The 27,275-nt window shown below is 41.1% G+C and overlaps 1 protein-coding gene across 2 annotated transcripts in view; it reads left to right on the top strand.

The window, feature by feature from the left end:
- Positions 1–27,275, top strand: part of ODF2L (outer dense fiber of sperm tails 2 like) — a 44,171-nt gene that overhangs the window by 14,604 nt on the left and 2,292 nt on the right. The window contains exons 6-17 of one of the 2 annotated variants that reach the window (XM_054979221.1): positions 678–749; positions 1,254–1,370; positions 4,678–4,863; positions 11,662–11,771; positions 13,302–13,437; positions 13,973–14,083; positions 17,912–18,016; positions 18,147–18,305; positions 20,976–21,200; positions 23,682–23,767; positions 23,872–24,034; positions 25,972–26,097. In XM_054979221.1, the coding sequence (XP_054835196.1) occupies positions 678–749; positions 1,254–1,370; positions 4,678–4,863; positions 11,662–11,771; positions 13,302–13,437; positions 13,973–14,083; positions 17,912–18,016; positions 18,147–18,305; positions 20,976–21,200; positions 23,682–23,767; positions 23,872–24,034; positions 25,972–26,097 (1,596 nt within the window). The remainder of the gene's footprint in view (positions 1–677; positions 750–1,253; positions 1,371–4,677; positions 4,864–11,661; positions 11,772–13,301; positions 13,438–13,972; positions 14,084–17,911; positions 18,017–18,146; positions 18,306–20,975; positions 21,201–23,681; positions 23,768–23,871; positions 24,035–25,971; positions 26,098–27,275) is intronic. The other variant, XM_054979222.1, reaches the window with a different exon arrangement.

Below are 27,275 nucleotides of genomic sequence, written 5' to 3' on the forward strand. Positions count from 1 at the left end.
TGCCATCTTTACAGTTACATACAAATATTTACAGCTAATTACAGAAAACTGCAAAGTTAAGATCAAGCTGTGACAATATGTGGTACCTGGTACATGCATCAACTTCTACATCAAAATACCACTAGGCTGAGTTCTTAAAATTTCCAAAGCACAGCAAATACATCCATTCTTGTTTTAGACTATAGGAATTTGAGATGCAAGGAAGAGCTTGTGTACTAAGGGCTTAGATCCAGTGATCTGTAGGTGCGACTGGATTCCACCTGCCCCCTGGTAATCCTTCCTAATTTTGGAATGGGTCACTGGACTGGAATGGGGAGGATACTCTATGACGGAAGTGAAATCATCCTCTCTTTGCTCTTCTGTCAGCACTGCTCTGATGGAATTTTGCCCTCTTCCTCCTCCTAAATGTAATACTGAGGCCCACCTACAATTAACTTGATCTCAGCTTTCTACAACTGCTTTTGAGAGATTCTAAAGATCCTGAAAACTGAGTACAGGCTTGTATTCTTAAGTATGCTTTCCAAGTTTTATTATATATGTGTTGGCTGTTCGTGTGCTTGTCAACATCTGAACTAGGTATACATTGTAAAAAAAAAAAATCCTATTCTGTTCATGTATATTTACATATGCCCTTTAATTTTTCTTTTGAAAAATTGTTTGATTTTTTTTCTTTGAAGGATCTTAAAAATGAAATTCTTCAAAAAGAGAGGTTAATTTTAGAGCTTTCTACTCAACTTCAACAAGAGAAAGTAAGTTAAGTGTTACGTTCAAATGGGTAACTTGAATTTCAGCTGCTGTATCCTTGTAACATCAAACAAGTTGCAGAATAGGAATGCTCATTTTTTTTTGGGTGGGCGCGGTGGCTGTAGCTGCTCAGAGAGAACTGCGTCCGAGGCCCAGGGGGGGGAAGAAGAAAATTTAATATGGGTTGTATTTTGTATTTTGCAAGGTCAACCACTCCATCATTACTTTATGAAGGTTTAAATTTTTAACTATGGCAGTATGAAGGGAAAACATTGTAGTGTAGTGTTTATTGTTTGTATGTAACCCCCCCTTTTCCAGCCCTCCTTCCCCTTTTCTTTCTTCTTTCCCTTTTTCCCCTTTCCTAGTACTTTTGTAGTTTTTTTGTAGGTTTCTGTTTTAGATATTAAAAATAAAAACATTTTCAAAAAAAAAAAAGGAATGCTCATTTTAGATCCAGCCGTGTAGATTTTACAGTTTATTTTGTGCTTTCTTCTTTCTTTATATTTTAGGCTGATGTACTAAAAGCATCACATCAGGCAGAATTGGTACAAGTAGTACAAAATCACCTGCAATGCCAAATAGAGAAAAAGGAGGCAGAGAATAACCAACTGAGAACAAAAATTCAGGTCAACTTCAAATTAAAGCTTTTTGTTGCATGGTCTTTAAATGATTTCCTCAGGTCAATGAAGTTGTTAATTGGTGTTTCTCATAAGGAAAGCTAAAAAATCTAATAGAAGTAGGTGCTTGGAGTCTGTTCATATTAGTATACTTTTGGGTCGAATCCCACATGCCGGTATTGTAGTGTTATGAGGGTGACATCTTGTGATAGTAAATGGAATAACAGCCATATTTTCTGCTTGAGAATTATTACCTTTTATCAGCAAATACAAACTTTTTTAGTTAACGCCTTTTTTTCTGAGTCACCAAATTGAACATTTCCCACCAGCCATGTATTGTAGCTTTCCAGGTGCTTATTTGATAGTCCGAGGTAGGCAGCAAAAACATTCAATTCCCCAAATTTCTGGCAAGCTAACTTACATGGATGTTGCCTGTGCAGGTCTGCACTAGACTGGGTTGTTGGTAATCATGTTAACTCAAAAAAAGTGTAAGTATTGCAAAACATGAATTGTGGAACTGAGTTTTTAAACTGGATGCAAAGCATTTATACTGATCAGCATGCTGTTCCCCAAATGAGAAAATTGAAATAGCAAAAGGAACAACTGGGGGTGGGGCGGGGTCAGCAATATTACCACTTCTGTTTATTATGGCATTGGAAATATTGATCCAGAGGAGTTAGCCGTGTTAGTCTGTAGTAGCAAAAATAGAAAAGAGTCCAGTAGCACCTTTAAGACTAACCAACTTTACTGTAGCGTAAGCTTTCGAGAATCACAGTTCTCTTCTTCAGATGCATGGAGGGTAAGAAGAAACTGGTCAGATATATAGGGGGAGAGGGGAGGGGGAGTAGATGCAATCAGTAGGTTCTGATAATGGGATCAGTTTGTTTCTGATAATGAAATCAGTTGTTTCTGATAATGAGATAACCATTCATAGTCTCTATTCAATCCAAGCCTGACAGAGTCAAATTCTGCTAGCCGATTCAGTTAAGTGTAGTTAAGTTACTTGTAGTTTAGTTACTTACAACCATGAATCGGCTAGCAGAGTCACCAACACAGGTACCAGACCCTGCAACAAACCCAGATGCCAGCTCTGCCCTCATATCTACCCAGGAAATACAATTACAGGACCCAATGGCATCAACTACACTGTCTCTGGCTCTTACAACTGCTCATCCTCCAATGTGATATATGCCCTCATGTGCCAACAATGTCCATCTGCTCTGTACATTGCTCTGTACAGCCAACCTCTGCGCAAAAGAAGAAAGATTTAAAATATTACAGGATGGGAACAAAATAGAAGTGTGTTGGCGGTACCAAATATTAAACAATATCATCAATGGGCTGCACGTTTGGATATCAGAATGGATCATTAGTCCAAACAGAAGAACTGTAAAACTGGAGATACTTGGCACCAAATTATTTATGGATCAAGAAATCATTAAAACCTATTCAGAGACAAGATGGGACCCATAATTTGAGGGATAGACTATTAAGAATATGGTTTCAATGTAGAAATAGATTAAGTCTGCCAACTTCTCCATTGACATCACCAATAGATACCTGTTATAATAATGTTTCTTATTATAATAACAAAACAGATTATGTAAATTTTGAATATATGATGAATGGATAGAGAACTAATTTGGTGTAGTGGTTGAGTGTCAGAACTGTAATCTGGAGAACTGGGTTTGATTCTCCCCTCTTCCTCTTGAAGCCAGTTGGGTGAATTTGGGTCAGTCACAGCTTCTAGGAGCTCTCTCAGCCCCACCCACCTCACAGGGTGATTGTGGTAGAGATAATAATAACATACTTTGTTTACCGCTCTGAGTGGGTGCTAAATTGTCCTGAAGGGCAGTATATAAAGCAATTTAAAGCACATGAAGAGATGCAGAAGATATTGAAGAGTCACTTTGTGTTGGACCCAAAAATATGTTATTAAATATTTCCCCAAGTAATATGACAAAAACACATACCAAACTTTTAAAATATATTGTGACAGCAGCAAGAGTAGTAACAAAATGGAAGGCAGAATCTTGTCCAGATTTGATAGGATGGACAAATGAACTATATGAATATATGTCAATGGTAAATTTAACTTACTATATACACAGTAGACTAATCCTAGAATTTCAGAAAAAAGTAGTTTTTTTATTATGTAGCTGAAAATTGAGAAAAACTAAGAACAATTATCAAGACAATTAGTTATCAAATTTGCAATTTAATATAATATATTCTAATATAAGTAAATAAGGAGATGGAGGGAAAATATTTTGTAGATTATATATTCTGTTATTTATAGTTATCCTTGATTTATATAACTATGTTATAGATTTTTTTCAATATCTTTTTTTACAATTACTATGTCTCTCTTATTATTTGTTTTTCAAATAATACATATTATAAACCATGATACAAAAGAAAGAAGTATTGAATTGTTATACTTATTTCTCCATCCTCATTCCCCCTCCCCCACATTTGCTTTATTGCTTAAAGCTGACATGCAAATAATTACATTTACCAAATATGCTTCATTAAAGCAAGTAGATCCTCAGCTTGGCTATCCCACAGCATTATTGTTAGTAGTGTTTCTTTTCCTTTGGGGGGAGGGGGAGGGGAGATCATCCTATTCTCCATGTGGAAAACCATTATGTTAACTGGCTTCTGTTTTGGGATATCACTGTCATAATCAATATTGTTCATGTCCATGTAGGCGATACTGTAATCCTGGGACTGTTACAGGACATTAATCCTCACTGATTCATTACAGTGTTGCTGTTGTAAAAGTTCCTTGGCACAAGTGTAACAATTCAGCATTTCTGTGCCATTCTTGTGCTTCAACTGAGCTATGCTGATAGATCTGGGAGCTGCATGAACCTCCTCTAGTAACCTTATGTTAACCCTTTGGTCTCATTTGTCCATAGAAGCTGCTAGAATGAGTCATAATTAATCAGTTACATGTGAAGATAAAGAGTGAGTGGAATTTTCCTAGATATAGGATCATATTTCAGCTGCAGAGATGATGACCTTAACTTGTCTTGTTGAAGCCCTGGTTGACCTGCTGTGTCGGGTTATGTTTCAGTACTAAATAGACTCTGGATAAGTCCCTCAAACCATTCAAGAGACAACTTTAGCTGTAAATTTAAGTTGCCTTGGTGAAGTAATTGAGAAAGATGTGAAACATCTTACATTTTCACTGGATCAAGTTTGAGCAACTGCTTCTTTTGGTCTGGTTAACCCAGTATGGGGTAAATAAGAGGCCTCTGTTTACAGCCTTCCCTTCAGAATGTATAAATTTATTGTCTTAATTCTTTTGCAGGTTATAGAAAAGAAAATTAATGAATGGAAGCAACAGGTTGGAGAACAGAAACAGCAGATTTTTGCTGAAAAGGAAAGAAGAAAGGAGAGGAAGGCTGCACTGATAAAAGCAGCTAGTGTTCAGAAACAAAGAGCTGAACATTTGGAAGCTGCTGTGGAAAACTTAATTTCCAAAATTAAGGAAAAGGTGAGGGGTTGACTAGGAGACTGTTGTTTCAAAATAACAATGGTATCCATTAATCCTTGTGACTAAAGCCAATAGCTAAATAGAAATAACAGCTTCATTTTATGGACAGATTTTGATCTCTTTGACCATTCATTAATAATAATAACAGTTACAACATTCGTTTTATATACCGCCATTCAGGACAATTTGTAATGCCTGCTCTGAGTGGTTTACAAGATGTGTTATTATTATCCTCCCAACAATCATCCTGTGAGGTAAGTGGGGCTGAGAGAGCTCTGAAGAGCTGTGAGTGACCCAAAGTCACCCAGCTGGCTTCAAGCAGAGGAGTGGAGAATCAAACCTGGTTCACCAGATTAGAGCTGAACATTTGGTGCTCTTAACCACTACACCAAAGTGTGTGAAAGTAAATAATATCTTTCTCTTTCAGTGGGAGAAGGCATCTAAATTGGTTAGGTCATGTCTCCTCTTGCTCCAGACAGGGCTATGCAAATTTGTGTATGCCTTCTAGGGACAGAGCGAGGGGATTCCTCCAGTTTGAGTAGCCCTGCCGCTCCAGGAGGATGTTAGAGCCTAGCTCTAACTACTTAGAGAACAAAACATGGGAAGAAGTTATCCATTTGTCCGGCCAGCCTGTGATGGAAAGTATTCCCCTCCCCAAAAAGACCCAGCTGACTGATCAGGAGTTTCACAGGCCTCAATTCTTGATCAGATCTATCTTGCCCTTGCCAACAACAGCAACATGACCAGAGGCATTGATGGGATAAGAAAAAGGCAAGTCAGAGGCTGCCAGGCCAAGCGAAAGTTCCTTCACACCAGGCATTATCAGCCACATCAGTAGTGAGTTGATATCCTCTCTGATGGCTCAAGCTCCCCTTGGCCCCTTCCTGGCAGGTCAAGACCCCAGAACTGGGTCCTTTCTGGTAAACTTCCTCCCCTTTTGGCAAGCTCAAACGGCCATTCCAGGGGCGCCGGCTACAATGGGAGTGGCAAATATGACAGGCGCGCCATTTTTTCCTGCCCTTTATGGACCGCTTCCTATGGAGTTGATGATGCAAGCTTGGAAATCAGCTTGGATAAATCCCTCACATGTTGCGGGTCTTAGCATAAACCCTTATCACCCTGAAGTCGAAGGGAGAACTGGGTCTAATCAGGAGAGAGTAGGGGGCAGGAGATCACCAACGGGCAAATATTCAGAGACTACAAAATAACCTCTGAGCACGTAACCCCTCTCTATCCACCATTGCGGAGTATTCAGATGCTTTTACCTCTTTGTCTCCTGAAAGAGTGCAGCCCAGACGTAAACGTTTCAAAGCACCATTACTGATGAATAAAAATGCTAAGAAGACCAGATCAGAGAGAACTAGGTCTCCATCCTCTCCTCACCCTGCAAAGGTTTGCAGGTGCGCTCAGACAGAGAGCTCTCACTCTCTAAGACAGGACTCCAAGGACATCATATCCATTAATCCCTCAGCTATCGTGATATATGATGAGGACAGAGAGTGGTCGGAGGCGGAATCAGACATGAAGGATAATTTTGCCAGGCCATTCCAACCAGAATTTTTGCAGAGGCTGTTTAAAAAGGTGGTAACCATTTTAAATTACCCCACCCAAGGGGAAACACAAGTAGCCTCTGCCCTGCCCACCCCGGATTCTAGGGGGTTTAAGAATTCAACCAAAAAGATGATAGGCTGCCACTTTCCTGAGAGCTTCGACAAAGTCATATGTTCAGAACTGTCCGTACCAGGCAATAGGTCTACTCTGCATAGAGGTTTTACACCTTACCTGATGGAATCATGGAGGATCATAAAGTTCCCCTGGTCGACGCTCCTGTAGTGGCACGACACTTGAGCACAGTGGACAGAAATAATATATTAAAGGACCCAGTAGACAAAAAGAACACGTCGGTCCTCAAAAATTCACACGAGGCAGCTTCATTGGCAAGAAGAGCTTTGGTGGTTCTGTCCAGTTTCACTTGTGAAGTAGTAATCTGGATAGATGACCTACTACAGCAACCTGAACCAGATTCTTTCACTCTAAAAAGGTTTCTGCTAAAGATCAAAAGAGCCGCCAAGTTTGCTTCGAATGCCTCTCTGTACAGCATCCAGTTTTGTGCCAGAGCTCAAGCAGCAAATGTGGTTGTAAGGAGAAACCTCTGGCTAAAACACTGGAAGGTAGACACCTTATCTAAGAGCCAAGCTACAAGAGCTGAATTACACGAGGAGGAGCATGTGAAGGGAGTCACAATGTTAGCTGGGAAGCTGAATTTTAAGAGATCGAAAGCCTTTGTTAATTTCCCTTCTCTGTAGAGCCAGGGAGATGCTGCTCAGAGGGGCTGTTAATTTCCTCTTTGCCTCCAGAAGGCTCTCTCGCTTTCACTCCCCTTTTAAAAGGTAAAGAAGAAATAAACAAACCTTCTGAGCAGCTATCTTCCTGGCTCTGTAGAGAGGGGAAATTGACAAAGCCTTCTGATCTCTTTTAAAACTCACCTTCCCAGCTAACATTGCGACTCCCTTCATGTGCTCCTCCTTGTGTAATTTGGCTCTTGTAGCTTACCCCTAACCTCTCCACAGAAATATTCAGGCTGACTGCTCTTCAGAGAAAGAGCATGTGACAAATTCCTGGTTGAAACGAAAGAGAAAAGAAAAGCTATGCCATCTATGTCTTCTAATAAGAAGAAGGACTATAAAGCTAAATCTTTTCAGTCCTTTCATCCCTATAGGCCACCAAACAGAGCCAGAAATAACAGGGAATTGAGAACTGGACAACAGTTCAATTACCAGTCTAGATTCCAAAGGAGGCACTTCCTGAATGCAAAACACTGGGACAGAAATCTGCTAAACCAAAACCTCTCCGCATGACTCCAGGATTGGGAGACGACTTTCACTCTTTGCCAACAAATGGGAAAAGACCACCACAGATCAATGGGTCTTATCCATGGTGGAAGTCAGATACAAGATTCAATTTACAATACTTCCCCCACACTACTTCATTTCATCACCTGTATCCAAGATATCAACAAAGCAAACTTGATGCAAAAGATAATCCAACACCTGGTAGACATTGGAGCTATAGAGCCTATCCGCCTCCAACAATATTTCCAAGGGGCATATTTTATGCTCTTTAGAGTCCCCAAGAAATCAGGGGAGGGCTATATTAAATTTAAAAGACCTCAGTATCTGGATGACGCAACAAAAATTCCAAATAGAATCCCTGCAATCCATTTTACAGTCGCTACAATAGGGAGTCTTCCTAATGTCCTTGGACCTCAAGGATGCCTACCTGCACATTCTCGTTCACCCATCATCCAGGAAGTATCTTCTGTTTACCTTCAGGGAACAACACTGTCAGTACAAGGCTCTCCTCTTCGGTCTGTCCTCATCACCAAGGGTATTTACAAAGGTGCTAATTACCTTTGTGGCAGCCTTGAGACAACGGGATACACACGTACTCCTATTTAGACAATATCCTAATACGGGCACTGGACAGGGAGAGGAGCAGCTCACACACGCAGACAGTAGTTCGCTTTCTTCAAGACCGTGGGTTTCTGATAAACACTGAAAAGCGTCAGATGCTGCCATCACAGAGCACAATATATCTGGGAGCCAAGATAGACACATTAATAGCAAAGGTTTACCTGCCATTGGAAAGGCAGACAAAAATAAAATACTTAATAAAGATCTTACTATGTCAAAACAGAACAGATGTGATGACACTAACACAACTTTTGGGTCTGTTCCTATCAACGATAAACTTAGTGACATGGGCAGAATTCCATGCAAGAACACTACAGTGGACCCTAATCTCTTATCAAAGGGACATAAAGGATAAAAGATACCGAATCATAGTGCTGACTACTGCGTTAAAGAACTCTCTAAAATGATGGACATAACTGACCTATCTAGCACAGGGAATTCCCTTTTGCCAGACCCAACAAATCATAATGACAACAGATGCCAGCCTTAAGGGATGAAAGCCCACTGCCTAGGCAAGGTAGTTCAAGGGAAGTGGTCCCCAACAGAGAGACAGAACAGTATAAACTGGTTGGAGCTCAGAGCAATAAAATTGGCATTACTAGCCTTTCAAAAACAGATTCAAAGGAAGTTTGTGCTGTTAAGGGCGGACAACATAACGGCAAAAGCGCACGTAAACCGTCAAGGGGGAACAAGAGCTCTTCCTCTGCAGTAGGAAGCAATCTAGATTTTCAAATGGGCAGAGAAACATCTATGGGGTCTAAGGGCTCAACATATTCAAGGAACGTTAAACACGTGGGCCAACTGGTTGAGCCAGCAAGATGTGGACCAGGCAGAGTGGTCTCTGAACGACCAGAATGTTACAAGACACCAGTGACGGACCTGTTCACATCAGCCCAGAAAAGCAAGTATCAAGGTTCCTGTCCAGGTTCAACAGTATGGAGGAAGAAGGAATAGATGACATCTACCAGACCTGGCCAAAGGGCCAACTTTATGCCTTTCTCCCATTACTGATCATTACCAGAATGTTGGCCAAGATAAGACAGGAAAAAGCAGACATCAATCTGTTAACCATGTTCTGAACTGATACAGGTATCAATCATGAAACCATGGAGGCTTCTGATCAGACACAATCTACTATCCCAGGGCTCAGTTTATCATCCAGAGTCCAGACTCTTCCTGGATAAAATTGACGGTATGGAGCGTGAACAGAATAAACTAGAATTAGAAGGTTTAACTAGAGAAATCACAGACATAATGTTTCAGGCCAGATGACCAGCCACTAGAAAAATATACAACTACACATGGGCAGCCTTCTGTACTTGGGCTGCTAGTCAGAATAAGAACCCATGGAACCTGTCTAGACAGGATATAATTATTTTTCTACATAAGGGTTGAAAAAAAGGTGCAAGACCTAATACGCTAAAGAGATGGGTGGCGACTATTGCCGCTGTACTTAGCACCAGGGGATTTGGTAACCTAGCATCTGACAAGTACATCAGACATTACATAAAAGGAATGGTACAACTAGCACCCCCAGTGCAACACAGATTCCCAGCATGGAGTCTGTCCAGGGTTTTGCAGGCCCTCACAAAAACACCTTTTGAGCCTTTACTATCTATAGACCTAAAACGTATGTCATAGAAAGTAGCCTTCCTAGTTGCTATTACCTCGGCAAGGAGGGTGTCAAAGTTAAGGGGCACTTTCCATACAAAAGGAGCTTTGAACCTTCCACAAAGAATCGGTGGTTCTTAGAACTGATTATTTCATTCCAAAGGTACTCTCACCTTATCACATTAACCAGCGATTGGCGCTTCCCTCATTCTGCCCTAAGCATAAGCATCCTAGGGAGGTTTTATGGCATAAGTTAGATGTCAGGAGTACACTTTGTATATATATAAAAAGAACAGTCACTTTCAGACAATCTGACTTACTTTTTGTTTCCCATAGAGCATTAAATCTAGGCAAAAAGGTTTCAAAATCAACCACAGCATTTTGGATAAGAACGTGCATTCGCAAGGCATATGAAGTACAAGGCCTCAGAGCACCCACAAATGTAACAGCTCATTCCAGCAGGGTAGCAGCTACATCTGCCGCTTTTTCTACCAGGCCTCTATCAGAGATTTGTAGAGCGGCAATGTGGTCGTCCTTTACCACATTTGACAAGCACTTATAGAATAGGTCAACAAAATTCTGAAGAAGCTGCATTTGGGAGACAGGTGCTCCAAAGGGTGCTGGAACAGTAATACAGTTTTTCCCCACCTGATCTAAGCTTGATTACATAACCAGTTTGGACACCTTTCCCCACTGAAAGAGAACAAACACTATACTTACCTGAAGGTTTCTTCAGTGGAGCAAAGGCATCCAATTCTCCCACCCAAGTTCAGGATATTAACTAGTTGCAGTTAGAAAATAGTATTAATGTTAAGACTATAACTCTGTTTGTTAAGGTGTTCTGTGTTTAAAAAAAATAATAAAGTTGGAAAGATCATCCTGAGCTAGGCTATTTCATGTCTGGAGGGTCCTCTCTATCCCTGGAAGGCATACACAAATTTGCATAGCCCTGCCTGGAGCGAGAAGAGACGTGACCTAACCAGTTTGAATGCCTTTGTCCCTCTGAAGAGAAGAAACCTTCAGGTAAGTCCCAATGTTTTGTTCACATAAATTTATGAAGTAGCTTCCTGATATCTGTGTTTCAGTTTACCAGTGTGTGTGTGGTGGCTAAGAAGGAAAGTGTATGAAAAAGTGAGCTGCTTTTATTCAAATGATTTGACTAATCAAATCTAACGTGTGGTATTGTTTGAAATAGTGTGTATTTGTTTTTGGAAGACACGTATCTAAACATCCTGTTGACAGTCTACATAGTTGACAGTTCCCATAGTGGATTTATTATGTCTTGGTGATGCCAATCAGGTGCTCTATACCTGTGGGAAGGGAACTATATTCAAGCAGCGACTTCTAACTCCAGTTACATGCTTGGCAGACAGCAAAGGAGATATAATTTGGTGTATCTCCTGTGACCAAAGGATTGTGGAAACGTCCTTCTCCCCCCAATACAAGTCTGTACAAAAGTTTAAAATATTTTATTCAGAGATTTAAAATTCTACTGCGCTGGGAAGTTTATGACTGCTTAGGTCTCAATTGGTTTACAGCTGTTTAGACTTTTGTGTATGCTTATATTGAGACTAAAATTTGAGTTTACATTATTCCATCATTGCAGTGTCCTTCAATATGTGTTTGAATGAAAGTACCTCCTGTATTTAGGGAACTGAAAAGATTTAAACTTAAGTTATTGTATGACATGATCTGTATGTTATACATTCTTCAGGAAATCCAATTGTCTGAGGCACTTACAACTTCTAATGTCTGGAAGAGTCATCATCAGACAGTGATAGATGAAAAAAACAGGTTAGAAGTTCAAGTTGAAACTTTGAAAAAGTAAGTTTGTATGTTATGGTTCTTTGCAAATAATCTCTTCTTTAAAAATTAAAGCAGCCTTACTAATAGGTTTCTTACTTTCCTGGATTTTCACTCTTCAAATTTCAGGCAGACTTCAGAATTTAGTTCAGAATATAAGGCTCCTAAGGGAATTGTTGAGTTTCTGAATGACTGCTTAGGTTGGCAGTGCTTGGTGAACATACAGCCTCTATGTCTGTTAGCTCTTTTTCTTCCAAACGGGAAAACAGGAGGAGCAGAAGGCGAGCCCAGTACAAGCATTTGACATGTTGAGCTCTTAAGGAGCTGCTGTAGAATTTATTTAGTATACTTTTTTGGCAGTAGATAGAGGCCCCTGTTTCCTTTTTTTTTAAAGTTCTTACCCTGGAAACTAAAACAGAATATATCCACTGGTATTTTGGGGTAGTTATAATATGCAAAGGTGCTTCAGGAACTAACAACAAAATGGCTGACTATTCTTTCTGTCTAAATTGCCAGTTATTTCTGGAACATCCTTAAGTCCTTATTACAGTTTATTAGGATTTTCTTAAATATTTTTGAGCTGAATGTTGCTGTTGGATAGACCAGGGGGCCCCAAACTTTTTGAGTCTGTTGGTATCTTTGGAATTTTGGGAAAAAATGGTGAGCATTGAGCACCACCTCAAAATGACTGCTGCAGGAGGCAGAGCCAAATGCGGTACCTCCGTCTTCACATCTCCTGGGAAGAAGGAAAACCTGGAGGGGGAATGGAATCATACACTGACTAAGGAATGTTCAGGTGCTTACCATTCTTCCTCATCCTCCGTTGTAAAACCCTTTCATTTGAATAAAGACAGCATGATGAGCTCCATGTTGAGAAATCCTAGGTTAGACTCTTGCTATTCATGACCAGTGGGATGCCCACAAGCTAGCTAGTACAACCTTTTATAGCTTGCAATAGGGTACTGATGTAAAATTCCTAATACCTTAACCACGTTTTAGAGAGTGGAAGCGGGTTTATGTACTTCCTTCTCCCATGCAGATCCCCCTGATTTCTTATGTCAGAGTTAACGGTGCTGCAGTGTTATTAAATAAAATGAACTATGATTAATTTTTTTACCTTGTTAGTCAGATTAGAATTGATATCACTGCGGGTGCAATGAAACACCATGGTTAACACTGTCAAGGGAATAGGGAGGAAAATTTGTATGGGAGAGGAAAGTAGATTTGAGAGTGGTTATGCAAGTCTGAAGTTCCTAAATGGCAAGCTGATGTAATTTTCGGAACAGTCCACTTCTGGTTGCTACAGAAGAGACACCAGCATTGCTGAGGCACACACAGTCATTTTACTTTTGCTATTTCATATAATTTCCTTTAACATTGTTAAACTGGAAAATTTGATTTCAGTTTTTCCATATGGTAAATATGGAGATGCTTTTCTGAAATAGTTTCAGAAACTCAAATGCAGAAGTAGGTTAACGTACAAGTAAGTAGAGTAGGCTAGTCGTATTCTTAGAACTGATTGTTACAGAAGCTGTGCTTGAAATGTTAAAGGCAGATGGAAGACCATTTGATGGAACTACGAGGAATAAAAGATAATGGGAGGAAGTCCAAGGGAGAGATTCTTGGAAAGCTTAATTCTGTCCTCTCTGAAAATGAAAATATTTCTCTTGAAAATACAAAATTAAAGGTAAGGTCATCTTCATTTGTAAAAAGTATAGTCATCCTGTTTGTGTTAGGAGTTCCTCTGTTGGGGAACTTCTTGATCCTATCTTACCTGTAAATTTCAAGTTGTACATAGATATTGTTGCAGCAGCTTTCTGCATGCTTGTACTTGAAAGAGATCTATTTACTTAGAGGACATATATTCAATTTCCTTTATTTTTCATTCAACAATTTCATCTCAGTTCTGTTTGCTTATTAAGTAGTTCTCACTGAATTCATTGAGGCTGACTTGCAAGTAAGTCTGCATACAGCTACAGCTCTAGTCCTGCAGTCTGCATGAAAGAACTTATTATTGATGGTTCTTATAATTAATTTCTAAGATTTTTTAAAAAAATAATTGTTTTTTTAAAAAATAATTGTAGACCAGGGATATACATATTTAATAAACACTTAGTAATAATTTCAGTTTTACATATTTGTCACGCCAGCCAAACCCAATCTTTTCATTGCCTAATGAAATCTTCTCAGAGGTATTTATTCAAGCTGTCTTCTACATGTAGGCATCCTCTGCTGCTTTGGAAGTGAATATTTTGTCTGCAGAAGCTGAACTCTTGGACTTGCATGAAGAAGCAAAACAGCAAGAGAATCTGGTTAACCAATATAAGGCTGAGGTGAGCCATTCAGCTGGAATAGTCTTTTGGGCCGTGTTCAGACAAAATGTTTCTGACCTCTCCTCTATGCAAGATGGGGAGGTGGTACAGCTCCTTTCTTCCCTACCCACCTGGTTCATCTGTCTTCCTCCCAACATCAGGTGATGCCTTCATGTGAGCATATGGTATGAACAGAGCATATATGTGTAAAACCTGGTGTGCTTCGGCCTAGATTTTGTGATCAGTGTCCGGCTTTTATCTGAGATATCCCTTGCACTGTTCCAGATAGATGGGATTTGGACTGTATGCATGCAGCTGTATTCAAATGCAGCCATATTGATATGATTTCCACAGACCAGGAAGGCATCATAAAATGATTCTTACTTGTATTTTATAGGTAGCTAGTAATTGAGATTATTGAAGGGTAAGTGTTGTAAGATGTTGTCTGGTCATTATTTGTAGGGCTGGCCCTATGTGTATATGTGTATGAGTTGTATTGCTGGTGTAGAGTAGCAGTGCTTACAGAGTGTGGTTGCCCAATGAACAGTAGGATGTGTTTCTAACACCTCCTGGGACAAGCTAGTTGCTAGGCAACTGCTGTGAACTGTTTCTCTTAGCAGAATCTTAATCATGATTCATAACTAACTGAGGGTGGCTTGTGTGAATCAGGATTAATATCCCTTTTCCATATTGACTCAGTGGGATAACAAAAAACACTCAGCTGTTGGTTTCAGCACATGAGCCCCAATGAGGAACAAAACCGACAGCTGCAGAAAGCCTCTTCTGAGGCAAAACTTCTCATTTAATGCTGTGCCACAATGAAGATGTGGCAACTGCAATTAATTGTGAATTGCATATATGATTTTTTCTGACATTGGCTTCCTGGATGGATGGCTCTCTAACAAGCACTATTCTCCAAGGGAGGAGGCATACTTACCTAAGCAGCAAGTAACACCTGTGAGCCCTCTTTCTGTCACTGTAAGAGTATTGTGATGCCAGTTTCTCATTCATTCATTCATTTGCTTGTGATTCCTTGCCAGGAATCTCTGCTTCTTTATGGCCCTGTCTGTCCATTTCTGTGAAGTATGAATCTGGGGTAGTTGGGTGGAGAACTTCTTCCACAAATGAAGCCCAGCCATCAACACACCTCTATAGACTCCAACAGTTTGCATGCTGAATAGTTAGTGAAATGATGCTGTATAAACAGATTTCTCTGGTCATATTTTGGCTTCAGTAGACAATAATTAGGTTTATGGACTTCAAACATCTCAAAATTCTGTGGCTCAATATCAGAAAATATTATGAACTGGTATGTATCTGCTCATACATACAGTTAGTAACTAAAAAACCATGAGTAATACAGAAATATATATTTGTGTAAATGCATCCCTGCAAAGATATATCGGTTCATAATGCAACAGGTTGTTGGATACATTGTTGCTGCACATGAATAGTTGTGTTATTTCTAGCACTAATTAAGTACCAGAGTGAATGACAGTGAAAACAAATGTTTGCTCAGATTCTATCAATCAAAGACAGTAACTGTAGCAAAAGTTAGTGGCGGTACCATGCTTTTGCTTGCTTGTGAATTTTGACAGTAGATTTTTTAATGAAATAAAATGAGCATATCCTGTGTGCATAAAAGGTACTTATGGGGCCTATAGGTGTGGTAATGCTTTCTCTTCATTGGATTGATTGGTTTTGTAAACACAGTGAAGGGGAAATACTGTAGACATCTAAAATGTGTGGTAATTTTCATGTACGTTAATCTCTGGTTTCTGAGTAATAGCTGTCTGCTGGCAGGGGGTAGGTGGGTGACGCTAGCCTTTTGTGGAGAATTATTGAAAGTATTAATCCATTCTAGTTCTTGCACAGAAATGTTTCAGGACTGACTTGCTGGAGTGTCTTTCAAAATGTACATAGTTCTTGAAAACTTGAGAGTTTTGAATGCAGAGAACCACAAATGGATTAGATGTCTGCTACACCTCCTTCCCACTGCAGCTCCCTATACTCATACTCAGGAACATGAGAAGAGCTCTGCTGGATCAGACCAGTGTTCCATCTTGTCCAGCATCCTGTTTCATACAGTGACCATCCAGGTGCCCAGTAGAGCCAAACCAACAGGGCACAGAGGCCATGGCCTTCTGCTTCTGCCGCCTAGCACTGGTGTTCAGAGGCTTGCTGCCTCTGTAGTCACCATGTAGTCACTTCAATCACCATGGCTAGTTGCCATTGATAGACTTCTCTTCCATGAATCTACAAAAAAATTGTTATGATTGGGCATACAGAGGTCTCTCTCCCTACCTTGCTGCCTGAGAGTCACTCCTCTCCCTCCCTCCTTTTCCTCAAACTGCCAAAAACCAAGGAGAAAAAAGCTGCCACAAACTTCAGGAGTGCATGGCTTCTGCTGCTAGGTGTGCTGGGATACTGGTTCTGTTGGGCTTTCTCCGTTCTTTCTGGGAGGCTTTGGGCCAGTGGTTGCTCTTGTGTGTTTGGTTAAGGTTTCTTTGTCCAGATAAAAGCACAGGATCCACCCTACCCCCATAGGATATAGTGGATGGTCAGTGGGGGGACCTTATCCTGGGGCCTTTAGAATTGGACCTCTTAACCCAATCTTCTTGAAACTCCATGGGTTTTCAGAGGATGGCCACCCTCACTCCATTGCTATTTTGGTGTCATTTCCTCCAAAAATGTCTTCTCCAGAAAGATTCCCCCAAAGTGGGGTTTCATAGTTATCTGGGAAGCCAGTACTGGTGATTCCGAGAACCCTGAATTTGATTGGGATTCCCAAATATACCTGAAAAATACTGATAAGATATAACGAATTGCACACCCCTAATTGAGACCCCTAATCTGTGTCTGTCTACTGCTCCTGAGTATAGAACAGGTAGCAATTCTCAGAACGCTACCTTTGAGGTAGCCTTTAGACTTCTGTCTAGGGACCTATATTTTTCCGTCAGGATCACACAACTACATTTTCCAATATCACTGGTGCCAAATTGCACCATGACCTCTGACTCTTCCATCTGTACTTGCTAGCAGCCTATCTAAACAGTGCACGATGCTTGCAACCTTTGTACCAATCAGGCAAGTCACCGTGTGGTCAAAACACCCATCTCAGACCCTGTACTTTAAATTCTTAGTAATTAGATCTCCCACTGCCAGAAGCCCACCTCCCCCCAAACCCAGACAGCTATCCATGATATGAGAGGACATCAGTTTATCGTGCAAGGGAAGGGCTCCCTTCTAAGGAATTATTTCCACCCTCCTCAACCTGATGCCCTCCAACTATGAGACTCTCAATCTCTATGACAGCACAGGAGTAGGACAGTTCTAGCAGGTCCCTAAGGGTCTCATCCACGTACTTTTCTGCCTCAGCGTCTTCAAGTTGTCAACCCTAGTCTCAAGGGAACAAACCTGTTTCCTGAAACTGATGAGTTCCACGCATCAAACACCCCCCAAATCTCCATTTCATAGGCAGATAATTGTGCATTTGATTCTCTTGGCAAAATGCTGGATGCCCCCTGGTGGCATTCTAACTTCATAGTGGCTTTGTTTGTTCAATGATGTTAAAAGTACGAAAGGGTCCTTCTTGCCTGAATCTATACAGAATCCTGTACCAAGAAAGTTAATGTGTTGTAGTCCAACTTTTTCACTTGGTGCTCCCTCTGACCCCACCTTTGCACACACTTTTTGTAATTCTATGGTTCCAAGCCAATACTGAGTATGTCTTTTCAAAACTAGAATTAAAATGATTTGAAATATAAAATTCAAGCATTTATGGTAAAAACAAACATTAACATTCAAAAAGAAATAGCATTATGATGTTTATATAAAATGTTTTTCTAGGTGCAGAAATTAGAAACAGAGGGTGAAGAATTGAAAGCCAGATATGAAAAGGTCATACATGAACACAGAAAGTTAATGGAAGTCAAAGATTTAGAAATGGATACGGTAAGAGTGCAGTGTATTCTTTGTGCAATCAGTATTATACAGTAGCTTGAATTTATTGGGCTGTGCAAAGTGAATGTAAACACTAACAGTCCTTTTTTCCTATATTTACTCCCCTACCCCCATTTCACAGATGAGGGGCCAGACGGAGGCTCACTTGAAGGAGTTAGAACATATCCGTGATTTACAGAAAGCAGCTGAAGGGAAACTGCAGAAGTGTCAAGAAAGCCTGCTGTCATGCCAAAAGAGCTGTGTAGATAAATCCAAAGCCTTTAGGGAACTACAGGTTCAGGTGCTTGGGGAACAATAGTTGTTGGATAAAACATCTAAAAACATGTGGAAGAAAGTCTTAAGAAACCAGGGTTTCCTTTCATGTCTTGATTATTTAAGTATTGTAAAGGAGGGGGGAAAGTGTTTGCCAGCTGAGGGTCTCATGCCATCTTATTCATTCATTCTTTCATTCATTCATTCATTTGATTTATACCCTGCCCTCCCCACGAATGGGCTCAGGGCGGCTCACAACATCCATAAAATACAATAAATTAATCATAAAACTATAAAATCAGTAACAATCTTAAGACAAGCATTAAAATAGTCTAGGCACCTTATCCATAGGCTTCTTAAATAAACAGTTGGGACTCCGTATATAGGCTATACATATGGGCGTAATGCATGGCCGAGGGCAGTCCCAGAAAAAGTGGTGGTCTTAGGTGGAAGAGAGGGGACACCTGCTGATCCTCAACCAAAGGCCCGGTGGAACATCTCCATTTTACAGGCCCTGCAGAACTGTAATAGGTCCCACAGGCCCAGATCTTCAGAAGGATAGCATTCCACCAGGCTGGGGCCAGGGCAGAGAAAGCCCTGGCCCTGGTTGAGGCCAGATGGATGTCCTTTGGGCCGGGGACCAGCAGGAGTTGCTTGTCTGCAGAGCGCAACACCCTGCAGGGGATATAATGGGAGAGGAGGTCCTGCAGTTATGCAGGTCCCAGTCCATGAAGGGCTTTAAACACCAAGATTAACACCTTGAACTGGATCCAGAACTCCACTGGGTGCAGGTGCAGCTGGCACAGCAGAGGATAAATGTGCACTCAGATTGGCATTCCAGTAAGGATGTGTGCCACTGCGTTCTGGACCAGCTGTAACTTCTGGGTCAGGCCCAAGGACAGCCCAGCATAGAGTGAGCTGCAGTAGTCTAGCCTGGGGGTGACTGTTGCATGGGTTATTGTAGCCAGGTCCCAGGGCGAAAGATAGGGCGCCAGTTGCCTGGCCTGTTGAAGATGAAAAAAGGCGGACCTGGCAATGGCCGTGACCTGGGCCTCCATTGAAAGACTCTCATTTATAGCCATCTGTCTGGTGTACCAATCACCCAGCGCACCAGCAGATGCCTTGCCTGGCCTGTTGGAGGTGGTGGCTAGCTGGGCCTTGGATTACCCTGGGCTTTTGATCTTGGGAGACTTCAGCGTCCATGCCGATGCTGCTGCCTCTTCACAGGCCATGGACCCGGTAGCCTCCATAGTGGCATTAGGACTCTCCCAGTTTGTATCAACACCCACACACCAAACCGGACACGTGCTGGACTTGATCTTTGGGGTGCGGATACAGGTGGATCTGGATGAACCATAGCAGTGCCATAGTCAGACCACCTCGTCCTGAGGGCTCATCTGGGCGCTGTGACCCCCCTTGCTTGGGCGACGAGCTGATTTATGCTCGCTCATGGAGTCAAATGGATCCAATTGGATTCCAGAACGCTCTACGGGATCCGATGCCCCCTGGCAGCTTGTTGGATGAGCTGATAGAGGACTGGAATGCCTGTCTCTCTGAAGCTATTGACACAATTGCTCCCTGTCGCCCTCTCCACCCCCGAACTAGAGTAGCTCCTTGGTATGCTGAGGAGCTATGGCAGATGAAATGAGAGCTGAGACAGCTATAGCGAGTGTGGTGGTGACTCCGTGATGAAGTGACAAGAAATCTTATGGGACATTTATGAAGGCCTATGAGATGACAGTGAAAGCTGCAAAGAGAGACTACTATGCAGTTTCCATTGCATCTGCTAGTTCTCACCTGGCACAACTTTCCAAAGTGATTCATTCTTTAATGTGCTTTACACATGGAACAAATAAAAATGTAAATTAGGTAATATACTGAGGCTTTTGGAGACCATTTTGCAGATAAGGTCTTGTCATTCTGCCAGGACCTGTCCACAACGGTTGATTCAGTATGTGAACTGGAGGCCTCTTAGTCGTCCTCAGGGTTGATACTAGATCAATTCAGGCCACTCTCCCAGGAGGAGGTAAACAGGGTCCTGCGTGCTGTGAAATCTACCACATGCCCACTGGACCCATACCCGTCATGGCTGGTTCAAACTGCCAATGCTGGGATTCAGGTCCCATTAGCTGACATCATTAATCTTTCCTTGAGTTCTGGGATTTTCCCAGACATGTTGAAGGAGGCTATGGTGCGACCCTTATTAAAGAAACCATCACTGGATCCTGCTGATCCAGCCAGTTACCGCCCAGTTTCAAATCTTCCATTCCTGGGTAAGGTAATTGAGAAGGTGGTAGTGAAACAGCTGCAGGTATACCTGGATGATGACTCTATCCTGGATCCATTTCAGTCTGGCTTCAGCCCCAGCCATGGTACAGAGATGGCTCTGGTCGACCTCACAGATGATCTGTGGTGACCTCTGAATCGGGGGTGGGTGGGGAAGTTGGCACTTTTGATACTTCTAGATCTTACAGCAGTGTTCAACACGGTCTATCACAGTCATCTGATCCACCGCCTCGCCAACGTGGGGATTTGTGGGACAGCCCTGCAATGGCTGAACTCCTTCCTTCATGATTGGGGACAGAGGGTGGCACTCGGGGAACAGCTGTCCACTCTCCATTCTTTAGTATGTGGCGTCCCTCAGGAGGCGATTCTTTCCCCAATGTTATTTAACATCTATATGTGCCCCCTCACCCAGGTAGTTCGCAACTTTGAGCTGGGTTGTCTCCAGTATGCAGATGACATCCAGCTGTTGATGGATGGCCAGTCTGATCCCACTCCAGATTCCTTGGCTAAGGGTCTTGAGACTGTGACAGCTTGGTTACATCAGAGTCTCCTGAAATTGAATCCCCTGAGGACGGAGGTTCTGTGTCTGGGTCATGGGACGATGGAGTTGGGGACCCGGCTCCCAACCCTTGACAAGGTACAACTGAAACCTTTGTTGACGGTGAGGAGCCTGGGCATGACCTTGGATGCCATGATTTGCCTGCTGTCTGCCCCTAATAGAATAAATGTTCCTTCTGTACAGGATTTGGTGCTCTGAATAAAACTGATCTATTCAATTGCTTTTAAAGGCTGTGAAATTATTATTGTGGTGTGTATTTGAACTTCTGCTAATTAACCTTGGCTATCAGATATTGTACTTCTGAAGCATTAGATGTCTTCAGATAACCAGCTCCTTCACCCTGTTTAAATGTTAAAGATATATATCTCCCTCCCTGAAAAGATATTATGAACTATGCAGTTCCTGTTGGGTATTGTTACATTAAAAGAAGCTCAAACTCTAGATCTTCATATTTTTATTGAAAGTATTGCATTTCTTTAATAGGACAATGCAATGCTGCTTACAGAAAAAGCCCCAAAATTATAGGAAATGATGAAAATTACCGGGAAATGATGTTTTTCTGTTTCAGACTACAGTTCTCTGTAAACTTAGTCAGCTATGGCTGAGTTCAGACTTCTCCGGTTTGTTTGTGATGCCCTAACATGTTCCCTCCCACCTCCCTTTGTATCTGGAATAAGATTAAAGGCTTTCTGGCTTGAGAAACCTTCAGTCAAAATCCAGTGTATCCAAATGTCAGTGAGCAAATTGCTGTCTGTTTCCTCCTCACAAACTGGAATTTTAGCCAGGATTAAACTCTTGTTTTAGCATCCCAGTTCATTAGGAGAAAATATCATCCAAGTTGCCTAGGTCCCTGAACTTGGATGTGATGCCAAATTGGACCTTGAAGGCTTCAAAACCAGAACATCTTCAATCACACTTCACGTGCAAGGAAAGATGGGGTGGAGTACTGGGAGGTGAACGCATCATGTGCCTGAGACACCAAGGGACCTTTCTACTCAGGCCTGGGTGTGTGCTGTTGGGGAGGTATTCACATAGCAATGTTCTCCCACATAAGTGAATGTTCATTTGGAGTGTGTGTGATGTACAGGAACATCCTTGCATATTCTTTTCAGCACAGCTACTTGCTTTGCATGGCTGGTTAGAAGATTGCTTTGCATGAGTACAGCAGGGAGGGCTGGCTCCAAAGCGAGTTTCAGTGAGTCTCTGCAACTTACCTTTGCCAAGGCAGGAGCATCATGGATCTGGAGGCAATGAGAGGTACAAACCACACCTGTCATTGTCTCTCAGGTGCCATCTCCCTGCCTGTTGGATTGCATGGGCAGTGAACAGGTCCTGGCATGCAAACACAGCAAGAGGGCTCACTCTTGGCATGAACAAACAAGTTTCATTGTAACAGCTGAAGGAAGGAAGTTCCACTAAATATAGTGCATCTTAATCCTCCCTAAATATGCATAGGATTGGGCTGCATACCTCGCATTGCATTTAAGTTTAATGAACCAGTCTTTAAGTTCAATGAACCATGATTGGGAATTAACACTAGTTGCTCAGTTCACATAGGAAGTTATCTGCATGGGTAAAAGGAGGGGCTTGCACTACTCCACTATACTTTTCCAGCACTGGCCTATAGTAATACATGAATCGGAGCCAGACAGGCTTTAAAAGGGAACTGGTGTAGCTCAAGGCAGCTTTCATGAAAGTTACAATTTCCAAAGGGCTCTAGTTGGGGAGGTGCCATGGCTCAGTGACAGAGCATCTTCTTGGCATGCAGAAGGTCACAGGTTCAATCCCTGGCATTTACAGAATCAGGTAGTAGGTGATGTGAAAGACCTCTGCCTGAGACCCTGGGAAACTGCTGCCAGTTAGATAATGGCCTGGATCAGTATAAGGAAGCCGCATGTGTTCATGTGTAGTGATAAGTAATAAGTATGCATGAGAACAGACACCTACTCATTAAATACTGCTATTTCAAAAGGTACACTTTGTCCAACTTTTCTTGAACATGACTGGACCAGAAGTAAAAAAGCAAGTGTATTAAAAAAAACTCCCCCATTCCCTTAATTTGTTTGTTTTAACAATCTATATAACTTTTTAAATATCCTGTAAGAGGTAGGAACTGAGTTTTTAAAAGTCTGTTAAAGTTTGCAAGGCCTTTTTATATATGTAGCAAAGCTTCCAGAAATGATCCAGAGGGTAGCATTTATAAATTAAGATGTCAGATGATCAGCTTTGCAAGTGCTTAATTTTATATGCCATAAAAGTTTGATCTTGTATACTTCTATTGTAGCTATAATTTTGCATGTAAAAGAGTAACTCAGAGATCTAGTTCATTTATTCATCAGTGGCCAAATCCTGCCATATCATGGTGGAAAAGCAGTGCAGATCACCTCCCATATGAATCTTTTCTCCATGTGATCAGCCAGACAGACCAAATGTAGTTTGTCTTGATGATGGGTTAGTCTTGCTGATGCTGCTGTGAAAGTCTGCATAGGACTAGGTTTGCTAGAATTCAGTGTTCTCTGTGCTATTTTGTTAGATATATTAGAACTACTGTTTTCACAGGTCGACAACGATGATGATTTCTTGAAACACCATTCCTTGGAAGATGAAAATTACACCATGCAGATGAAGTATGAAGAAGCTCAAAGGTAAACATGATCTCCTCCCGCCCACCCCGCTCCACCATTCAGAATTTCCTTTTCCCTCTTCTTCAGTAGCAATCTTACATATATGTTTCTATTGGACTTAAAAGAAAATTAGAAGAAATGGAATTACAAAACAAAAGACTTGAAAATCAGCTGGTGAACCAAGAAGAGAATCTTCAGAAAACTGAATTGCAGTTCAAACAAAAGCTCTCATGTTGTGATGCTTTGACCAGACAACTGGAAGCTGCTTTGGAAGATGGACGTAAAAAGGTAAATACAACCTTGAGTGATTCAAATTTGATTTAGATAAATAGTATTCAGTCTGCCAATTTGATATGGTCATGTGTCTATGGCCTTATGGATTGAGTCTCTGTTTTCTACTTTGCATACTTCTCTTGATAATGGGAAACAGCAATGTTATTTTCTAAAGTGAAGGATTCCTTGATGCAATCCTGTGTAAAAGTGATACCTTTTCTCTTGGAAACACTTTCCCGCAAGTACTGATTACTCCTTACTGAGGGAAAGGTCCTCTATGTATGCTTCAAACTTTGTTTACTTGATCATTACTTTATATATGTGGAGGTGAGGGAGAGACTGGCATTGAAAATTGGTTCCAGTGCTAGTTCTGGCTCTGATTAAGCACCAGGAAGGAGTGCCTTGAACTGATAAATACCTTAGGCAGGTGTCATACGTTGATTGATGGTGTGATGGCGGCTTGAAAATACAAATGTATAGGGACTTGCTCCATATGAGAAACTGTTAGAATAAAATTGTCTTGCAGTTGTATGGTTAAAATTACCTGAACTGCATTGGGACAGTTTTAGATAAACAGCTAAAATGAATTAAAACTCCTCTATATAGGTTTATATCACTATCATTTAGAAGTCATGAGAAGACATGTTTTCTCCTTCTCTCTTAATACTAGAACTGTCACCCAATTAAACTGATAAGCAGCAGATTCAGGAAAGTCAGAGGAATGCTGCTTCATACAACACATACTTAGTTTGTGGAATTCACTGCCATAAGGTTTGATACCTACCTGCTTAGGTAGCATTAAGAGGGAACTGGGCAGATTTCACAGATATGTCTAGCAAAAGCCACTTGCCATGATGACTAAAAGGAACCACCATGTTCAGAGGCAATGTATAGCAGAAGAAGACTGTTGTTTCCATGCCACGTTTGTGGGCTTCCTAGAGGCAATTAGCTGACCACTGCAGATTAGCTGTACCCTTGGTGTGATCCAGCAGGGCTCTTATGACATTATTGGAAATGTTGCCTCGCACCAAGAAGTTATGTGCATGTCCAGGGTTTGGAAGAGGAGTCGCCAAAGTTACTTTGAGAGGAAACCTATGTCGAATGCATTACAGTAGTCTTGATGTTACCGTGGTGTGAATCTAGGTGGCCAGACAAGCTGTGTCAAGATAGAGGGCCATCTTCAAGTCTAGACTGAAGTTTGTAGAACGCATTTTTTGTTTGTAGAAGATATTCTATAGAGCAATGTCAGATCAAATATAACCCCTATGCTCTTATTTGAGTCTGCAGGGATCAACTGAACCCCATCAAAAACGGGGAGCACAGTGTTCTTCAAGATCTCCTCCTTGCCAACCAGCATCACTTTGTCTTGTCTGGGTTCAGTTTTTCATAGAATAGAATCATAGGGTTGGAAGGGACCTCTAGGGTCATCTAATCCAACCCCCTGTACCATGCAGGAAATTCCCAACTATTCCCCCCCACCCCGACTGCCCCAGTGACCCCCGTTCCATGACCAGATGATGGCAAAACACCTCCAGGATCCCTAGCCAAACTGGCCTGTGGAAAATTGCTACCTGACCCTAAGGTGGTGATCGGCATTACCCTGGGCATGTAAGAAGGCCACAAGAACTAAGCACTGATGTAACCCATTTTGCCCTCCCCCTCATGATCTGCTCAGGTTCACAGAATCAGCATTGCTATCAGATGACCATATAAGCCTCTGCTTAAAAACCTCCAAAGAAGGAGTGTCTTCTCCAAAGGAGTGTCATAGGTCTGACTTGTTCTATGGTATTCAGTAGGGACAGATTACTAGTAGAGTGTTTTGTTAATGCTTGGTAATATACACAAAATATCTGAACTAAACATAGTAAAATAATACTATTATACCATTACATTTATCCACTACTTCTGTTTGAGTGAGTGTTTGATCTAGATTTGATCTCTTTTTGTTACAGCTAGCCGAAGAGGTAGAAAAAATTTCATCCAAAGAGCAGGCCCTTCAGTTGAAAATGTTGTATCTAGAAAATCAACTAAGACAGAAAAAAGAAGAACATAAACAACTAGCTAGGACACTGAATATTGTGAGTAGACATTGGGTATGTGTGGGAGTGGCTTTGCGATTACTGGACATCTAACCAATGGATATTCAACCTATAGCCTGTAAGCCTCACATGCCTTCCCTTTTTTTTGACTGATAGCCAGATTAAGATATATGTATATGGCACAATACACTCAGTGTGAATTCTAGTAAATAATACCTATATGCAGTTCAAGACGCTGAAGAATGCTCATATTATCATATGCTTTTGATTTGTTAAATGTCTGGGAAAGCACAGTTTAAATCAGAAGTCTCCTAAGACAACTTTCCATGATTGTGTACCTAACCATTGTTTTCCACTAATATGTTTTTAGGGTTTTGGCTTCTTATCCTTTAGGATTGCATCTAATTCTGTTTCCACTGCTTCCCAAGTGATCTGTAACTTTCCCCATAAAGCTTAAATTATTTAAGTTTTAACCATTTCCAAGCACTCCACCTAAGGGGAAACCTAAACATAGGAATAAAGAGTGCCTGCTTTTAGACAGGAATTGTTTTTGTGTTTATTCTTCAACAGAATTTCCTTCTTCCTTTCTTGTGTCATATTTTTATTTATTTATTTATTTATTTATTTATTTATTTATTTATTTATTTATTTATTGTATTAGATTTTTAGTCCGCCCCCCCCACCAGACTGGCTCAAGGCGGAGTACAACATTTCAATTTCCATAAATAACACTTAAAAACAGATAAAACACTATATAAATAACATTCAAACAACTTGATACAATAAATACAATACAGCTTCTCTTTAGATGGTGACAATAAAATACTACATTTCAGGGCCTGTCTCATATATAGGTTCATATATAGGGTGGTGGACAGATCTTTAGTGTGGTGGGTGGGGGCCCAACCATATGCCTGGCGGAACGTCTCTGTCTTATATATATTATGTGTATATGTCATGTGTGTGTTATATTTTAAGCATTCTCCACTTCAATATTACTTAGGCTGACATTTAAAATAAATATTAAACTGATAATATTCACACGTAAGTACAGTGTCATTGAGTTAATACAGAATATAACAACATTCGATTTATATACCTCCTTTCAGGATGACTTAACACCCACTCAGAACGGTTTACAAAGTGTGTGTTTTTTTATCCCTACAACAAAACACTAATTCCCTTCATGCAGTTGGTTTTCTATATACCTGCACTTA

Source organism: Eublepharis macularius, chromosome 5 (assembly GCF_028583425.1).
Source record: "Eublepharis macularius isolate TG4126 chromosome 5, MPM_Emac_v1.0, whole genome shotgun sequence".
Taxonomy (NCBI): Eukaryota; Metazoa; Chordata; class Lepidosauria; order Squamata; family Eublepharidae; genus Eublepharis; species Eublepharis macularius.